This window comes from Dipodomys merriami, unplaced genomic scaffold (assembly GCF_024711535.1).
Source record: "Dipodomys merriami isolate MVZ:Mamm:240054 unplaced genomic scaffold, mDipMer1.0.p SCAF_10, whole genome shotgun sequence".
Taxonomy (NCBI): Eukaryota; Metazoa; Chordata; class Mammalia; order Rodentia; family Heteromyidae; genus Dipodomys; species Dipodomys merriami.
The window spans coordinates 46,214,067-46,233,027 of NW_027202271.1; the positions used below are offsets into that span (position 1 = coordinate 46,214,067).

General features: G+C 42.9%; 1 protein-coding gene across 5 annotated transcripts in view; it reads right to left on the bottom strand.

Moving 5' to 3' along the window:
- The window catches only part of Tmcc3 (transmembrane and coiled-coil domain family 3), a 297,502-nt gene that overhangs the window by 240,787 nt on the left and 37,754 nt on the right, over positions 1-18,961 (bottom strand). Inside the window, exon 1 of one of the 5 annotated variants that reach the window (XM_069990150.1) lies at positions 9,098-9,194. The exons of 2 other annotated variants lie outside the window; for them this stretch is intronic. Coding sequence is in view for 1 of the 3 variants with exons in the window: in XM_069990130.1 (XP_069846231.1) it covers positions 9,098-9,106 (9 nt within the window). In the remaining 2 variants the exon portion in view is untranslated. Of the gene's footprint in view, positions 1-9,097; positions 9,195-18,961 lie in introns of those variants that run through there. 2 more of the 5 variants (XM_069990155.1, XM_069990130.1) reach the window with 2 other exon arrangements.

The following is an 18,961-nucleotide window of genomic DNA, read 5'->3' on the forward strand; positions in this document are numbered from 1 at the left end:
AGGGCTCAAGAATGTTAGAGGAATGAACCTGAATAATAATGCTTACTGAAAAAGAACAAGCAAGCTAGTTTTGAAGAATCCATGAAGTCATAAGTATATGTGTACATGTAAAATGTATCTATCCGTAAATATATATTTGTATATACACATACATATTCATGTATATGTACTGTGCTCCGAACAAGGTAAGCATTAAGTAATAATTCATTTTCATTATCCATTTAATGAATAATGGAAATTAATAATTAAATTCACTTAATTCATAATAATGAAATTTTCGTTTTCCATTGTTACCAAAATATGTCAAGCGCCATGCTACAAAAAGAAGTCTATTTTAAAGTAGCATTCATCTACAAAACAAAGATGTTCCAAAAGCATGGGAAATACATAAAACTAATTTTAGATGGTCCTTTGCCCTATCATCAAGGCTTCTGTGCTCAGATATGGGCCGGATTCCAAAAGGCTTCACAGAGCTATCCACAGTAGAGATCCGAATCCTCCACGTCTGCAGAGCCGCCATCCTGCACTCATGTGGACTTATGGGCTTGTTGAGTTTACTGAGGACTCATTCAAGATTCTACTTTCACTGAGAAAAGACAAGAGATACAGAGCCACAACAAGTAAAAGCAAGAGATAATAGTTACATTTTCCTCCTCTCCAAAACAAACCCCAGCGTATCAAGGAACTGATAAACTATTTATGTAGCTGGCCCCATATGAGATTCTTTCATTGGTTCAATAGCTAATTATTGAGCTCCTGCTATAGGCCTACTATTGCAGTAGATGATAGGTACATCAAAGAACAAGATATTTAAACATGTTCAAGGAAAAGGTAGAGTGGCCCTATTAAATATCAAGACTTACTCTAAGAATAACTAAGTACAGATTAACAGCCCATAGACTCAGCCATATTTAGAAATAGGATAAATGCCAAGAGTGTGTTGTACATTGGAGGGGAAAGATGAGGAATTAAGTGTTTCTGAATCTCTACCCTATTTAATATATGAAATTTAATTCTAAGATGGTTAATGGCCTAAACAGTAAGGGGGGAAAGATAAAAAACTGATGAGTAAACATAGGTAAGTAGGGTGCTGGTCGCTCATGCTTGTAATTCTAGCTACTCAGGAGGCTGAGATTTGAGGATTGAGGTTTGAAGCCAGCGTTGGTGGGAAAGTCTGTGAAATTCTTATCTCTAATTAAGCACCAAAAACGCAGAAGTAAAACTGTGGCTCAAGTGGTAGACATTAGCCTTGAACACAAAAGCTCAGGCATAGCAAACAGGCCCTAAGTTCAAGCCTCAGGGCCAGCAAAAACAAAGTTATGTATTCTTTTGGTCTGGCTTAAGATCTGGGTTGCACAGACAGTGGTTTATTCCTTTTTGTAGCTGATATATTTCATCTCATAAATATAATATACCCCAGTTTATCTTAATGTTTGTATATTTAAGTTATGGTGAGTATATGATATCAATGTATTTTCTTTACTCTTTTTTAATATGTTAGATATCCACCTGTCTAAGTATAGGTCATAGACTGCTAGAGATTTTCTAAGGTCTGTACTCAAGGATGAAACATCCTGGATGTAGGTTCTGTACCCTGTCACCTGGACTACACAGAGCAGATGCCAGTTTCTGGCTATAAACTCAAGAACCTGTATCTTCACAAGCTTCTCTAGAGAATCTCAAGGACAACACATTTGATAAGCCCTTGATTACGAAGACATTCTCTAGGCAGTGTCCCATAGCTCCAAGGACTTCGATCACAATCACCTATACAACAGTAACTCATAACCTTATCAATTTAAAGAAAACTTTCTTCTAAACTGCAGACCTTAATATTCATCTGGCTACCCAAGTGACTGGAAGCTATCTGTAACTCAAACTGTACAGAACAGAAGTGTGCTGCCACAACTCCACCCTCTGGTTTTGCCTCTAGTGTTTGTGTCTCAATTCACAACACCACCACACACCCACTAGGGCCAAGCCAGAAACCTGACAGTCATTCTTCATCCTCTCCTCCCTTTTCTCCCATCCTCCCTTATCCATCAAGTCCTTCCGAATCTACAGCCCAAATGCCTCCTGAATACAATGTTTCTCTCTGGTCTCCTAACCACCTCCCTCTTCCAGGCCATCTTGACTGCTTCCCAGCTGGTCTTCCCTCCTCTAATCTTGCCCTCCCCCCCTACCCCTTTGGAAACAAATATTTTGGCAATGCTTTGCCAAAATATTCTACCTAGAATAAAATCTTCTACCTAGAAAATCTTCTACCTAGAATAAAATCTTCTTCCCCTTTCTGTGGTTGCCCTTTTCTTTGGGTTTCAGATCAACTTTTATATCCTTCTAGAAAGTGTTTACAAATAGGCAACAGTATCTACAACACAATTCTTAATCCTGTTTATCTTTAGGAAAAACTGCACACTCCCTGAGAAGGTTGTACAGCGCTTGCTCACACACAGTGGGCTACCAGGGCAGGAAAGGAAGGCGATTTTAAATGTTTGATGAGTGTTAGCATATTACATTTTGTCTACATATACACTATACATATACACTAAACGACACCAGCTTCTTCCTTTACCTTGGAGATAAGCATGACTTTAACCTCAGGGAGTGAGATGTCATTTGCCGTGCTTGTGTTCTATTCTCGCTGTGTTGGCAAGCAGTGTCATGGGTTAGCTCAGCAAAAGAAGCAAGAGACGGCAAGACACAGAACCAGCCAGCTTGAATTTTCAAATTAAAAAAAAGTCCTATGTAATTTTCAAAAGCGTTTCAGCTCATTTGGGAGAGAGGTACAATGCCTGAAATCTTGTTAGGATGGCCATGATTGAAATAAAAAGGCTTTTGGTGCACAGGCTGAAAGTCTCGATTCTCTATGTGCTGGGATTTTCCATCTAAATCACAGCAGGGTATTCATGGCTGCTGCAGGAGGCTGCCTGTGAGCCTGCCAGCAGTTCACCCAGAGCAGGAGCACTCGGTTTTAAACCTTAACCTTCCATCTCACTTGTGTGTGTGTGTGTGTGTGTGTGTGTGTGTGTGTGTGTGTGTGTGTGTGTGTGTGTGTGCTGGCACTGAGACTTGAACTCAGGGCCTAGGTGCTGTCCCTTAGCTTTTTGCTCAAGGCTGGAGGTATATCACTTGAGCTACACCTGCACTTCCATTTTCATATTGCTTTGTTTTTGCTGATTAATTAGAGAAATGGGCAGGCCTTTCCTGCTCAGGCTGGCTTTGAACTTCAATCCTCAGATCTCAGCCTCCTGAGTAGGTAGGATTACAGGCCTGAGCCACCAGCGCCGGCTCATCCCAGTTTTGGCATAAACATTAAGAACCCAGATTCTTGTGCCAGAATGCCTAGTTTAAAGTTCCTGCTAAATCCATTTATTAATGGTGGTATGCCAGGCAAATTATTTAGCCATTAGTGTCTGGCTTCCACACTGAAAATGGAAGTAAAACAGCACCTGTTTCATAGGTTTATGGTGAGAATGGTTACTCACATGAGGAAGTGCTCAAAAAATACCCCCTATTGTTATTATGAGCCATGTTTAGAGGCACATCACTAAGTCTGAAGAAGGGATGTAAAATAGAATCAAGATGAGAGAAGCAAAATAACTTTCTGTGCAATAATAATAATAATAATAATAATAATAATAATTAAACAGTTTCACAGATTCTACTCAGACCTCAGGAAAACTCTTCACCACAAGTTAACTTGTCCAGATAGTAAAGATGTGAATTCAGGAAGCTGTCTCCCCAGATCAAGTTTTGAACCATAAAGAAATATGACCTCCTAGCTTTACCTCTTCCCCTTTGTCAAGTGAAATGCCTGGCCTATAAAGGAGAAAAGGGAGCAAAGGATGTACGGAATGCAAGGCAAGGAAGTATAAACAAAATAAACCAGACCTGTCTCCTTCCTTGACTTAAAAGAAGCCAAGCGACACACATTTCCCTTTATCATCCTTTCACAGCCAAGAATGGACCTGCTGTCTTTGTAGACACTTTTCTTTGAATTCAGTAGGCCAGAATCAAAACCATTGTTAAAGACTTCAACAGGCTGACAGATCCTTCTCACCCAGTAAGACCAAATGTGATACAGAAACACAGGACATGAAATATGAGGTACACTGGAGTCAGGCTGGCAAAGAATTCAAAGTCTAGCTCGGCTCTGTCACATCAGAAGACTTAACCTTCAGAGCAACCCTTTTTATCATCTGCAAAATGGGAATAAGACCATCTTCCTCTCTGTGGATAAACTACTTTGATTCAGTTCCTGAGAAGAAATAGGAGACAGGCACTCTTGCTTGGGCTGGTGAGAAGCTAAACTGGTCCCATCTTTAGAGAGGCCATTTGATAATACCTCTCTTTTCTTTCATCTGACAGGCTTACACAGCATTTAAAATGTGCCAGGAAAGTAGAAGAAAGCAAGGGAAGGGCATACTTGTATAGGGGAAGGGAAGAGAAAATGACTGATTATTTGGAAGGACACAAGAAATGGGGTTAGCATCAATGACATTGGAAAGGAAATCAGCTAGTCTGGCAAGATGACACAATTTTCACTATAAACCTTTTTAAATCTTTTGAAGTTGATATTATACAATTTTTCAGCTATTAATTTTTAACTTAGAAGTTATTACAAAAATGAAGAGAGTTAACAAATGCCTGGCACTAAGAAAGCCTTCATTAAATAGTAGTTGTTATTATAACTCTTTTTCTGCATCTGATCTCTTAACTTTTTTTTAACACAAATAAATTTTTAAGGCAACCTGTATTCTCAACCCCCCAGCTTTGCATAGGAAAAAAAAGTCTCATGTTAGACAGAAAAAAAAGAGCAAAACTTTAGCTACATTAGGAGAGGAGAGAGGAGACTTGATGGGGTGGTTTTTCCCAGTTCACATGACACAAGGGTCAAAGCACTAACGATGCGGTAATGCACAAGCCAGACTTAGTCCATTTAGGTTGCTAAAACAAAATACCAAAACCTGGGCAACTTATAAACAACAGAAATGCATTTCTCACAATCCTGGAAGCAGAGAAGTCCAATAAGGTCTATGCATATCTGGAGAATGGTAAGAGCACACACGCTGGTGTGCAGGTACCTTCTCACAGCCTCACCTCATGCAAGGGACAAGGCAGCTCTCTGGGACATCTCTTGTAACAGCACTGACCTTCATTTGTGAGGGCTCTGTCTTCATATCCCCATCATTTCCCAAGTTCCCAACTTCTTAACACCTCACCTTGGGAGGTAGAATTTCAACTCCCAGTGTATGAGGAGACATAATTATCAAGACTATAGCATTTCTCTTCAGAGAAGTCCACCATTTGCACATTTCCTGTGCAAAGTCTATTCAAGAATACCAAAGGAAAGTTGTAATTTTCATTCTTTTATTTATTTAGTTATTTTTAATTGTGAAAATACCGTACAGAGGGGTTACAATTACATGGGCAAGGTAATGAGTGCATTTCTTATCAAGCATTGTTGCCTCCTCCTTTGTTTCTCCTTCCCATCCCTTCTCATTGTCCCCCTTTCCTCCTCTCCCCCCATGCGCCAAAGTTGTAAAGTTCATTTTCAACATAATATCTTGTTTATCTCATTGTTGCAATGGGTCCACCTGTATCCCTATTTAAACGATTTGTTTTTTCCCTTCCCCTCCACAAATTATACCAACATCAAATACAGTGAAAACAGGGGTCATACCATGGGGGAGTGACATAAAAAGCAACAAAGAAAGATATTATAAATATGTTAGAACAATAGCAAGAAAGAAAAAAAACATTTGAGTCCTTATCTTGGGGTTCATTTCGCTTAACATCAACTTATCTGACCATTTCTGCTTGTCTCAGACATATACCAGTTATTGCAAATAAGGGAAACCATGGGACCTATGTTTCTTTGGGCCTGGCTTACTTCACTTCATATAATTTTTAGTTCTTTTCCATCTCTACAGTTATATTGATCTGTCACAACTGCACATTTATCATTTGCATCTGCCAAGCTGCTAAATTATCTGCTTCTCAGGAACCACAAACGGTCTGGGGCAGGGACAAAAAGTTTGTAGGAAGTAGAGTGTAGTAGCAAGAACCAAGATTTTGGAGACAGACAAACCTAACCCAAATCTTAGCTCCAATGCTCAACTGAACTGTCTTGAACTTATTTCATTGGAAAATTGTGACAGCAGTTACTACTTCATAGGATTCTCATTAATGCTCAATCAATAGTCACTGAAAGTAGCTCTTGTCAGCATCACTGGGGCATTCCAACTGAAGCCCAAGCTCCTTCTTTCATATTTCTCTCACCCTCAGGCTTGTGTGTATGAACACACACACAGAGTTATGGTATGAATATGAAATGTCCCCACAAGCTCATGTACTAGGGACTTGGTTGCCAGCTGATGGGCTTTGGGATCTTAAGGGTTCAGACCTAATCAATCAATAGATTAATCATTTGATGCGTTCATAAAATGATTGTATTGGGAAGAGGTGGAAAGCTGGGGAAGTGAGGGGGGGAGACCTGGTGGAGGAAACAGGTAACTGGAGGGGTGTCCCTGGGAAGTACAGTTTGGCCTTGCTCCTGTGTTCCTTTGCTCTGCTTCCTGGCTGTGATCAGGTAAGTAGTCTCTGCCACATGCTCTCTCACTGCCAGGATACTTTATCTCACCCGTGGGCCTTCAATCAGTGGAACCAAGAACTATTACCTGAAACCTCTGAAACTTTGAGCCACAAGAAATCCTCCTTCTTTCAACCGTTTCTCTTTGGGATTTCTTCCCATTGATGGAAAGTGTGATTAGGACACACAGAGCAACAATGAGCAACCTAAAGTGTGCAAAAGAAGATGAGATTCTTCATCTCTCCCTTCCTCTTACATTAGTAAGTTCAGTTGACTTTCTATCTCTCTACCACACTGCACATAAAGATGGTCTCCTCTCTCCTGCCATCCCATTCCACAATCCACTTTACTCACTGCAGCCCAGAGAAATAGATCCTATCATTCTATTCCTCCACTTAAGAGTCCTTTAAGTAACAACCCTAAGCATTTAGGCTAAAATCCTAACTTCTCACAATGGCCAACAAAATGCTATGCCTCTCACTTCATTTCAGTCTCCACCCTGCACAGTCCGCTCTGCTCCAGCTCTGTATCTTCATGCTGTTTCTCAGTGTATGTAAACGTTGCTGCCTGGGAGCCCTGGCACCAATGCTCCTCATCCAAACCCGCACATAGCTGGCTTCTTTTCATCATGCAATTCACGACAACATGTCAGCTCCTCAGAAATGTGCACCCAAGCTGAAAGGTTTTCCTTCCTCAACTCATCCTCCATCACATTATCTACCAGGGGCCAATTCATAGTTGCACTCATCACTAGCTAACATTCTTTGCATATTGTGTTCTGCCCAATTATCAAATTTCTCAACTAGAGTGTGGCCTCCAACAGAACTAAGGCTCTTGGCTGTCGAACTCCCGCTGTGCTTTAATGAGCTTAGAACATTGCCTCTATGTAGTATGTAGTAGTTGCTTAATACATGCCAATGGCTGAACTCCAGTCCCAGAGCTTCCCGTTGAAAGGGGAGGAAGTGGAAGTCGGGGAATCTGCATTTCTAGCTGACATCCATTTCTTTTCTCCCGAGACAGGTGATAGGAAAATCACATTTTAACTCCCCTCTCTGGATGTTGAAGAGCCCTCTAACACAGCATATTTAGGCCCAAGGATTGTATTCAGGATGCTTTCCTTAACTACCCTGGTGATGCTAAAGGTAAAAGGGATGTTATTGACCCTTGAATTTGGAATCCAAACCAGTAACCCACCAAGGCCACTTTCCATGCAACTGCTCCACCAATGCAGGGCATGCTAAACTAGATGTCCAGCCTGATTGGAATCTTGTCTGCCCCAGAAACACCCAAGCAGGCTTGGACTCACTCCAAAGGTAAGCCAGGTAAATTTCCATGTCAGCTCACCAACAGAATTCCAAAGACAACCAGAAGCCAATTCATAGCGCTTGCACTATCCACACTCCAAATATTCCTTTCCCAACACACACGGAAGACTCCTCCCAGCACCACTAAAACAAACAAACAACAACAAAAAAACCACCAAACCAACCAACCAACCAACAACAACAAAACCAGACCTGAGTTCCCTTTTAGGCAACCCAGGAGCTGAGGGACAGACATTCGGGAAACAACCAAAGCAATCTATAAACCAAACCCGAAATGCCCGGGCCCTGCTGGAAGACAGGCCTGCTCTGTTCTTAGCATTTCTGTTCAGCTTTATCTTTAAATCACATTCAACTCCTTCCTCAGCACCTCATCGGTCCTCAGGGTTGTCTCCTGAGTGGAGCTTAGTGGATTTGCTCCACTCTCCCTCTGCACCCTACATTTGATGACAGCCGCCTCCACCCGGGAACTGGTCACCTACCCAGGCACCCACACTTCCCGCGCCTGCTAGCATGAGCCAGGTAAGAGGCCTGCTTGGGACAGCCAGGCTCTCCTCCAGGGCTGACTTTGGGCAGTCCCAGACTCCCAGGCCGTCCCTTCAGGTGAGTCTTTCCCTTTGCCCGGCTGGGCTTTGGCAGGGCTGGGCACGGAACCTCCCCGCTGCTGTTGAGGAAGTGCGGGCCTGGGGGAGGCCCCCTCCAGCGTGCCCGGCGCCCGATCGCCCCAGGAGCCTCCTTAGGACACCGCGTGGTGCCTGCCCCCCCCCCGCCCCCGCCTCCCACCTCCGGCAGTCCCGCCGCACCCCGGGTCCGTGGTCCTTCTAACCCCGGCTTCAGCTGGCTCTGGGGTGGGTGCCCAGAGAGCGCAACGGTCGCGCCGTAAACTTTACGGGGCTCGCGGGGAAGGAGCGTCGATTCACCGCGGGGGGGAAGCGAGCCGAGGGGCGTCGGGGGGCGGGGTCCCCGAGGCAGGGGCGCCAGCGCAGCCCCCTCCCCGCCCCCCCAGTCCATCGGTCCCGGTGGTCTGGGGTTCGGACCCTTGAGCGTCTCCGCTGTGCGCAGAGAGGATGGCCGCGGGGCACGCCCCCCTCCTCGGCGCCCCCCAAACTCTCCCAGTTCGGGGGCGCCCCAGTCCTCTCGCCCGGCTCCCCTCACCAGTCCGGTGGATGGCGGGCGCACTCACCCTCCGCATGGCGTCGGGACCGTCGGCCGGGCCGGCGCGGGGCGAGGTGCGGCCGGCCGGGAGCTCCGCGCTGTCCCCGCCTGTCCGCACACGCGTGCGCCGCGGCCGCCTGGGAGAGGGGGTGGGGGAGAGTGAGGGGAGGGGAGGTGGAGGGGAGGGGAGGGGAGCAGGAGGGACGGGTGGCGCCCTGGTGGCGGCCGTGGGCACTACCACCACCCCCCCCCCCCCGCCCTGCTCCCGCTACTTGGCCCCTCTCCTCTTTCTGAGTTCCCCGCCCACCCCGCGTGGGGAGGGTCTCCGGTCCCCCCACACACACTCAGCACCTTGGAGCTGGAAAGTTACCGCCGAACGCCGCGCCCCGTCTGCGGGGGGGGCCAGGTGTGAACTCGCTCGCACCCCTTTAAAAGCACATGGGTTTAACCGGCTCGGACTCCTTCGATTCTTCCCACCCAGCGCTGGAAGTCCCGAGAGCGGTCTGTGCTCAGCGAGGGGAGGGGTCCCCATCTCCATGAACCCACAGGTCTGGCTGACCAGCCCTGCATCAAACTCCTCCCTCCCCCTCCCCAAGTTCAAACCACGGGGAGCTCAGAGCTCACCCCCCAAATGCTAATGGTTCTTGGAGAAGGGGAAAAGATTCGGGGATAATGTGTACACCTGCGAGCTAGGAACCTGAAAATGCAAATGCACCGGAGGTGGGGGGCGGGGGGAGGAAAGCATGACATGTGGGGTTTCTCCAGGGAAGAACCCAGGCCTTTCCCCCCTTTTCTGCTTGGACAGTTGAGCAAAGTAAAGCAAATAGTACAGAAGTCAAGGCAGCCTGAATTGGGTACCGAAAACAAATATCCCTTGTTGGCCAAAGATCCTTTGAAAAGCATACAAGAACACTTAGGTTTCTGAGCGGGCTGTGACAGGTAAGCAGGCAGATAGTGGTGGGAATGCAAAGATTTGGGTGGCAGTAAACACGTGTGATGAATGTCTCAGCTTTTACATTGCCTGACTGCCAAGTATTCTGGCAGATCACAGCCGTCAAAGAAACAAACACTCTTGCAAATTTCTAGCTTGATAGAGTGTCAGCAGCATTCAAGACACCATAATATTGTCCAGACTAAGTCCCTTAATGATCAAATGAATAAAATCTTGTAGTCAAGATTTCTCTTTGGTATTTATCACACCGATAAAGGGAGGAGTGACTGAGCTTGGGCAGATGGAGAGGAAATTAATGAAGCCTGTTACCTCCCTCTTTATTTCATTTTATGATCTGCATAACAGTGGGGTTTTCCCATCCCTTCATACAAATCTTTTCAGATAGTACTTTGATGTTTTGCTACTGGGGAAAAAATAACAGTTTTAATAAGTATATTTGTGAGCCACGTGCTGTTCCTGGTTTTATTTCTTGCAGCCACATGACCTTATGAAGTAAATATGTGATGATTTTATGTTTTTCCTTAGAGGAAAAACTCAGAGAGGGTAGATAAATCTTGGCATATCATTTAGACAGCTCACTTACCTAACCCACGCTTTACTACCCTCCTGTGTTCTACTTCGTATATAAGATGCCCCTTGGAAAGGGGTTATTGGAAGTAAAAACATGAGCTCTTGTCATGAATCAGATTAGTCACTTCCATCTCTGGGACTTAGCCTTCCCAACTGTAAAATGAAAACCTGGATTCAGTAGATGCATCAAGAGTCTATCCAAAACTAAAGCACACTACTCCTATGAGAGTATCTTGTGCTCAGCACTATGGGGAAATCTTAATGTAAAGGCAAAATGTTAGTAGCATCATTGATTTGTTCTACAAAGCACTGGGGCTTTCTATAGTCCCTACCTTCAATCTTAACTTTCCTCCTCCCCTAATTAATGTTCTTTGTGAATGCAATGTCTAACCCAATCAATGGTAATTTCCTACCAAACTTGAATTAAACCCTGTTGGTTGGGGGAGCAGGGAGGACATCAGTTTCAGCTAAGTAATTTTCAGAATAATCTTCAAGCTATTAGCCTGAACAATTTTTAAACTTCCTTCAGAAACCAAGGCAATTATTCAAGTCCATCAAGTAAATGACAACACCTCAGCTGCTAATGGAACACATTTACATGTCCCATCTGTGGGGATCTTCATGGTTCCAATGTATGGAGAACTTAAGCAACTAATTTAAAAGTGAGACAAGAGCAGATCAGATTCCCTCCTCACCCCCTGCCCCCATCCTGCTTGGGAAAGGGAAACAAAGTGGAAGGAGATCTTTGTTGCATGTTTAAAAGGTCTTGAAAGTATTCCTAGTCTCTCTCTTTTATATTATTATACCCCATTACCCTTCTAAACTCAGATATATCACTGGTTTCCTTGAAAATTATATAATATTGGGGAACACAATACATTTCTTTTTCTTTCTCTTCAATTCCCCCCCCCCAACCATGTCCTCAGATTAAACTCTGTACCTCATGTTTGCTAGGCATGAGTTTACCATTTGACCACACTCAACCCTGCTTTGTTTTTTTGTTTTTGGGGTTTTTTCCCCCTTAATCTTATAACATCCCCACCGGTTACAGACAGTGATCCCTCTTGCTCTGTAGGTTGGATCTATAGGTCTCTGCCTTCAACACAGTATGAAGTATGCAGGCACTTGGAATGTCATCCTAACTTCTCTCATCAATGTAAGCAGAGATTTGATATAAAATTGAACAAAAATGAACCAATTTACAATTTCACATAAATAGAAAATGAGAAATAGGCATTCTGTTGTTTGTAGATAATAAATGTAAATAATTGTCATGATTTCTTAGCAGTCTGTCATCTTCATTTAGAAATACATTGGTAATGAAATATTACTTTTCCTATCATGTTCTTAAATAATGAGCCATCCATGAAATACCTACTATGAGAGAGGAAGATGAACATTAACAGTTAACTCAATCCATAGAATATTATGAAGAAGAATTTCAAGGCGGGACTGGGAAGGTGGCTCAGTGGTAGAGGGCTTGCCTTGCATGCATGAGGCCCTGGGTTCGATTCCTCAGCACCACATAAGCAAAAAGAAAAAAGCTGGAAGTGGCGCTGTGGCTCAAGTGGTAGAGTGCTAGCCTTGAGCTGAAGAGCTGAGGGACAGCACCCAGACCCAGAGTTCAGGCCCCATGACGGGACCCAAAAACAAAAACAAAAAAAGAATTTCAAGGCAACATTTATCACAGGTACATGGATGGGACACTTCCTAATTTTCAGCACTATGACAATCCATTTTACATGTATTAGTTTCATCCTCCTCCAAACTCTTCAAGATAGTTGTTAGCACATAAATGATATTTTACATTCAATGATGAAAAAGATAAACAATAACTCAGGTAAGTAAGATTTATCACTACTGAAGAACTTTGCCAAAGATATTGTCATTGGTGACACAGATTTAACAAATCTATCTGACTCCAAAGCCCACAAGATTAACTTAATTAATTAACCAATGACAAGTGGATGCCAATATATCATGGATTCCCATCTCTTTGAAATTTTTCCAAGCGGTGAAAATGTGAGCCAGAACTTTTATACCCAGTAAAACTGACCTTGTCCTACTTATATTAAAATGCAATTGAGTTATCAAAGGGTTCTTGGAAAAAGATGTGTCTTTAGATTGAGGAGTACAAGATTAGAATTAGAATCATGATGAATACTTTTCATAATGGAATGAGCAATAACATGGAGTAGAAGAGAGCACAGAACAGACCTTTTAGGGCATCCTAGAACATATGAATAGGGATGTAAATCTATTAAGGAGAAGCTGAGGATCTACTTCAGGAGACCAATATTCATATTCCCTCAAAAATTTTTATTTTAATATCACACTCAATGATATTCTGGGTCATTTTTTTGCCTAAGGAAGATCTGTGTGGTTGCTCTGCCATTTCTTTTCCTCTTTCACTGATCAAGGGATCTATCCAATTTTTCTGAGCCAAATTTAGGCCTGGACCTTGTATTTGATTCTTTTCATGGAGAAGGAGCTTAAAAGTCAGATTGGGGTAGGGAAGAACATACCTGGAGTTGGTAGCCTTTGTCAGAGAAATTTGGTTCTGCTCACACCTCTTAGATTCTGTGCCGGGGTTCACCCCTATGTGGGTATTGTAAAAGAACATTCAGCTACACCCACTCAATACTATTTGTATATTTAATTCCTACACTCAATCCTAATCTTTGTAATATATGTCATTTTGCAATTTGTTTACATACATCCCCTGCTAGACTCTGAGGTCTTTTAAATAAGAAATTATCTTAATTCTCCAGAGCCTATTACACAAGAGGCATGCTCCATACATATTAATACATGAACAGGGCATGTCCAAATTATATTGCAGTCTGCTATTGTCTCTCAATCAATGGGTTTCTGTGATTTTTTTCATAGACTTTATAATTACCTGCTTTGGCTATTTGACCTGTGTATCTAATTAACATATTAGTGTGGGACCATCCACCCCGTGTTGCCAGAGGAGTCATTTCCAACCTCTTAAAATCACCTTATGAGGTACTAAGTTGGATCATGATTTATATTAGGAAAGCCTTGAGGATGATAAAGTGATCATGGTGATAAAATGATCCAGAGATAGGAAAACAAATCAAGGTCTAATCTCATTCACACAAAATAGAGTTTAAGAGGTTTCCAGTAGCAGGACTAGGAAGAAGGTTATGAAAATAGAATGTGATTGTTTTTATAACCACCATCAATGCTCCTAAAGATGCAATCATGGATTTACTCTCTAAGGGGCTAAGTGTAGACAAACACAGGGAATGCTGTCCTGTGATGGGAAGTACTCTAGCACCATGGACAGCTACTGGATTCTCAAGTAGGGGCTGTTGTTGATGGGGGCCATTATTGCTGCACTGAGGGCAACTTCTAATAAACAGTAACATATTGAGCATATGTCTAATGAAAGCTTTATGTGCATTCATTTCTTTAATTGCCACAAGAAAACAGGCATATAAAAGTTATCTTATATCATCCAGAGTCATGCAGATAGGAAACGGCAGTGGCCTCCAATTCCATTACACAGTACCATAAAAGACAATTACAACTAAGTATGATAAACACTACATCTGAAAAGTATAGCAGAGGGATAACAGAAATACATAATAGAAGACAGGGAAAAAAGACATGTTCTGGGAAAGCTTCCCAGAAAGAATACTGGAACTAAAAATTGAAATTTTAATTGAACTACAGTTAAATAGACACTAGTCTACCAAAAGCCCTGTACTGAGAAGGGATCTGAGGTCAGATCTAGGCTAAGCAAAATAAAAAAGTTTTGTTGTTTTTTAAATCCTGTAATCACTTAGTAAATATGACAAAGAGAAATGAGAGACCTGAGGCTAGGGAGGGAGATGAGAAGCATCTTAGATGTAAGTAAAGAAGTTTAGACATTTTTCATAAAGGCTATAAAAAACACACTGAGGAGTTTGAGGCAAGATGTGGTAGGATAAAATTTATGTCAAAAATGTATTCTAAGATTTCAGGGTAAGAATAGCAGAATAAAACATGATTGAAGGTCCTTTTTTGTGAATATCTAATGTAATAAACCAAAATCATAGCTCAAAAAGAACAAGATGAGTTAGGTGAGATTATGACCAAAGAGATTTCATCCACCTATGTGTAATGGTTACTGAAGATCACAGGTGGAGCTGCCCCAATGAAACAAGAGTGAGTTGAAAAGAAATTACATAGCAATTATCTAAATGTGGTGGTTCAGTTAAAGAAAAAAAGGGGAGGTTAGGAAGGGGATGGGGAGAATGGAAGATAATGTGTGAACCATGAAGAACCCATTCTGGTAGATAACCCCAAAAAACAGGACCCTTCCCCCAGAGTGCACATTAAGACATTAATAAAAATATCCTGAGAAAATATTCTCAAAGCTGAAATGATAAAATGACTAAAGGAGAGTAAAGTGAGATTTTTAAAACCAAAGAAATAATCAAGAACTGAATACCATGATAGAGCTAATACAGAAAATAGAAATGCCAAATAATAGACATGACTAAAAACTGAATTAATGACATGGATAAAAGGCTGGAGAAAATTATGGAAAATACAAGGGGAAACACAGAGGGAATAAAGCAATTAGGGAGAAGATAATAAGAATATAGTAATAGGACCAAGAGATCATTAAACATAAGGATAATTAGTATCCTTAATTGGTGTAGAGATCCAATTAATGCAATAAAATATGTATCCAAACACATAATACACATTCCTAAAATGAAGGAAGAACAACCTGCAGAGGAAAATGTCCACTACATGCCAAGAAAAAGCTGGCGTTAAATAAACATCAAAACTTAGTCTGGTTGAGTTACTGGATTTCAAGAAAAAAAATCATTACTCAGACCTATGGAAGTGGGGATGGTGGGAATGGAAGCAAGCTGGTTACAAACACGTTCAAACAGCCTCAGTGCCAGAAAATAATAAAATAACGTCTAAGGAGCATGGAAAGAGAAAAAGTATGATCAAAGTATATTACAAATAGCCACAGGCAGATGTTCTCAAACATTAAAGAACTCAGCAAGTAAAACACCCAAAAATCCTTCTTGGGGGCAAAAATTCCAACCGGCAGAGGGAGGGAAGGGATGGTAGGGGAGAAACAAAGGAGGGGTATCTATGCTGGATAGGAAATGTAATCATCACCTTACTCATGTAACTGTAACCCCTCTGTACAGTATCTTTACAATACAAATATATTTTTTAAAAGGTAAGAAAAATAAGAATATAATAAAAATAAAATAAAAAGGACTTAGGAAGGCGAGTATGTAACCGTCAGCTTTCCATGGTGATGACAAAATACCTGAGATAATTGACTCACACTTTCAGAGGTTTCAGTCCATGTTGTTTGGGGTGTCTTCACTTTGGGTCTATTAGCAATATAGTAAATCATTGCAGGAATGCAGGGAAGAGATCTTGTTATAGTTTGACTGTGAAATGCCCCCCATCGGCTCATGTATAGAGGGCTTGCCAGTGGGGAAGTTCTGGAAAGTAATTGGATCATAAGGACTATGCTTCCATGAATGGATCAAACGGATGGATCCATAATTGGATGGCATGATATGGAGAGCATAGAAACAGTGAAAAGGACAATGAAGGACAGTGGAAGTTTTGAGAGGGCAACAGAAGATGGACAGCCAACATTATAGAAGATGAGGGACAATGGAGAGCTGCCACACTAGCCACTGTAAGGTGCCCAGGGGCCCAATACCCAAGGCTTAGGAGCTGTAACATTAGATGGCCCTGGCTGACTGTTGTATTGCTTGCTGTTTGAAGACCTGAGGATTACACTAGCTTAGAATGCCATGCTGCTGGCAATCAAGGCCCTGAGAAATACGGCTCTAACCTAAGTGCCTTGAGCTATAAATATCTGGCTTCTAAAGCCCATAGATATAAGCCTCTAATCTCAGTGCTTGGAACTGTAAGCTCTGACTCTGAGTGCAGTACAAGCTGTTAGTATGGAAGGGCCCAGGACTGCTAATACCATAGACCTACTCCTTGCCTAGCTATAAGTTCTATCCAAGTAGAACAAGAGGACAGAGCCAGCTGGTTCTTCTCATTCACATGTGTTTGGAGCTGGAAACCTCTTCCAGTTTTAGCTTCAGCTCTTAGACTGGCTGGCCACCTTTCCTGGAGAATGCTTGGGAACTATTTGGAATTCTCAGATCAGTCAGAGCACCTGGCTTCCTCCTGCATCCCCCTACCTCCTCTTGCCTTCTCCTGCCTCCTCCTGCCTCCTCCTGCTACCCCCTACCCCTGCCTTTCCCTGCATAGATGCTGATACCTTGCAGGTCTTTGTGTGTATTTGGGACCTGGGGGGATGTCTCATCACCCAGCTTTGTTGTTATAGTACATAACATAGGCTTTGGTTTAACCAACTAGTTACTTTGTCTTTTTTTTGTATGTGAGTCTTGAACTCAGGGCCTGGACACCGTCACTGAGCTTTTGTGCTCAAGGCTAGAGCTCTACCACTTGAACCACAGATCCACTTCCAGCTTTGTTATTGTTAACTGGAGATAAGAATCTCAAGGACTTAGCTGCCTGGGCTGGCTTGGAACTGCAATCCTCAGATCTCAGCCTTCTGAGTAGCTAGGATTACAGGTGTGAGCCACCAAGGCCCAACTACTTTGTTATTTTTACTTGTGGACTCAGACACATTTTTTAAACTGTGCTGCAGCTACAATTTTCCCATTCAGTTTATTATGTTCTTTTTCAGATGATAATTATCTGTGGGGAGAGGGAAAGCAATACTCTTCACTTGGGAGAAAAAAGATTAAGTCTGGCTGTGTTGGGTTTGATGGTTTAGAGAGCACAATGGGCTGGTACATGCAAGCCCGGCTGTACCATTGTTAAATTATTTAAATTCTTCTATTCCAGCTAGTGAATAGACCCTGCTGTACTCCAGCACCTCTCTCACAAATGCCCCTTCCCTACCACTCCCCCACCCCCGTGAGAAAGGAGCTGAAGAGTGGGTATCCATCACAGCAGGGGGTCTCCTGAGGTTCCCCTTGCTCCAGATCCCTGGTTGGCTCGCAGATGCCTCTGCTGCTCCAATATTCCAGATTCCACACAGGGTTTGGACTGGAGATGCTGGAAGTGAGCAACGAACAGGATGACAAAGTGTGTGCCTTCTAAGTAGGACTCCACTGGAGAGTGGCCACCATTTCCTGTACCCCCCTGTGAGCCAGGAGCTGCTGTAAGTCTACAGGTACAGAGATGTAAGATGAAGTTCTTGCCTCATGGAGTCGTGGTCTACAGCCCTGTCTCCAGGTCCACTTATCCTCATGTCAGCACAGCCAAGTTGTACTTCAAGCTCAGTCCCTAAGTGGAGAAGAAGTAGGGGTGGGGAGGAAAAGTCCAGAATGAGGAACAAAGCTCTCACTTATGAAGCCATCCTTGACATCTCAAAGCTCTCCAGCTTTGGAACAGTGACGGCCCAAAGAGGCCTGGCAGCTAATTAAATCACTGTGAATACCCTCAGCAAGGAACGCTCTGCCCCTCACAGAATGAGTCCTGTGGCCTTCTTAGATGTCAAAGCCAGCATGCTTATCCAGACAGCGAGTCATCCACTTAGCAGGTCATGTTCTCTTATCCTCCTGGATTGGCAATGCTTTGTTTAATAATGGAGGAAAAGAAAAAAAAATGGATCCAAAGGAAAAGTAGGAAGGAGCCGGATGCTGGTGCTCACACCTGTAATCCTAGCTACTCAGGAGGCTGAGATCTGAGGACCGAGGAGCAAAGCCAGCCCAGGCAGGAAAGTCCATGAGACTCTTATCTCCAATGAAGAGCTCAGGGACAGTGCCCAGGCCCACAGTTCAAGCCCCACAACTGACGAGAGAGAGAGAGAGTGACAGACAGACAGACAGACAAACAGACACAGACACAGAGAGAATGAGAGAGAGAGAAGCAGGAAAGGAGTTGTAAGAATCACTTTTTTGTATGAAGATTCATTTCCTCTCAGGAAAGCAATGTATTTGAGGCAATACTCTGATTTTTGTTTGCCCCATTATGGGAAGAAGGTTATCAAATTAAAATGGCTACTATCAGAACCAAAACCACCACTACCAACAACAAAAACAACAAAGATTACCTGGACAACTTATTTCCTCAGAGCCAACAAATCCCATCTGAGTATACTTATTAAGCAAATATATATGACCAGTATAGTCTTTATTATTACAAAACTCATCAGGGAAAAAGCAGTATGCAGATAACTCTGGTATACAACACAAAAATGTCCTGGTTCTCATAGCAAGAATAATACTTAACCAGGAACCAGACGTGTGTGTGTGTGTGTGTGTGTGTGTGTGTGTGTGTGTGTGTGTGTGTGTGTGTGTGTGTGTGTGTGTGTGTGTGTGTGTG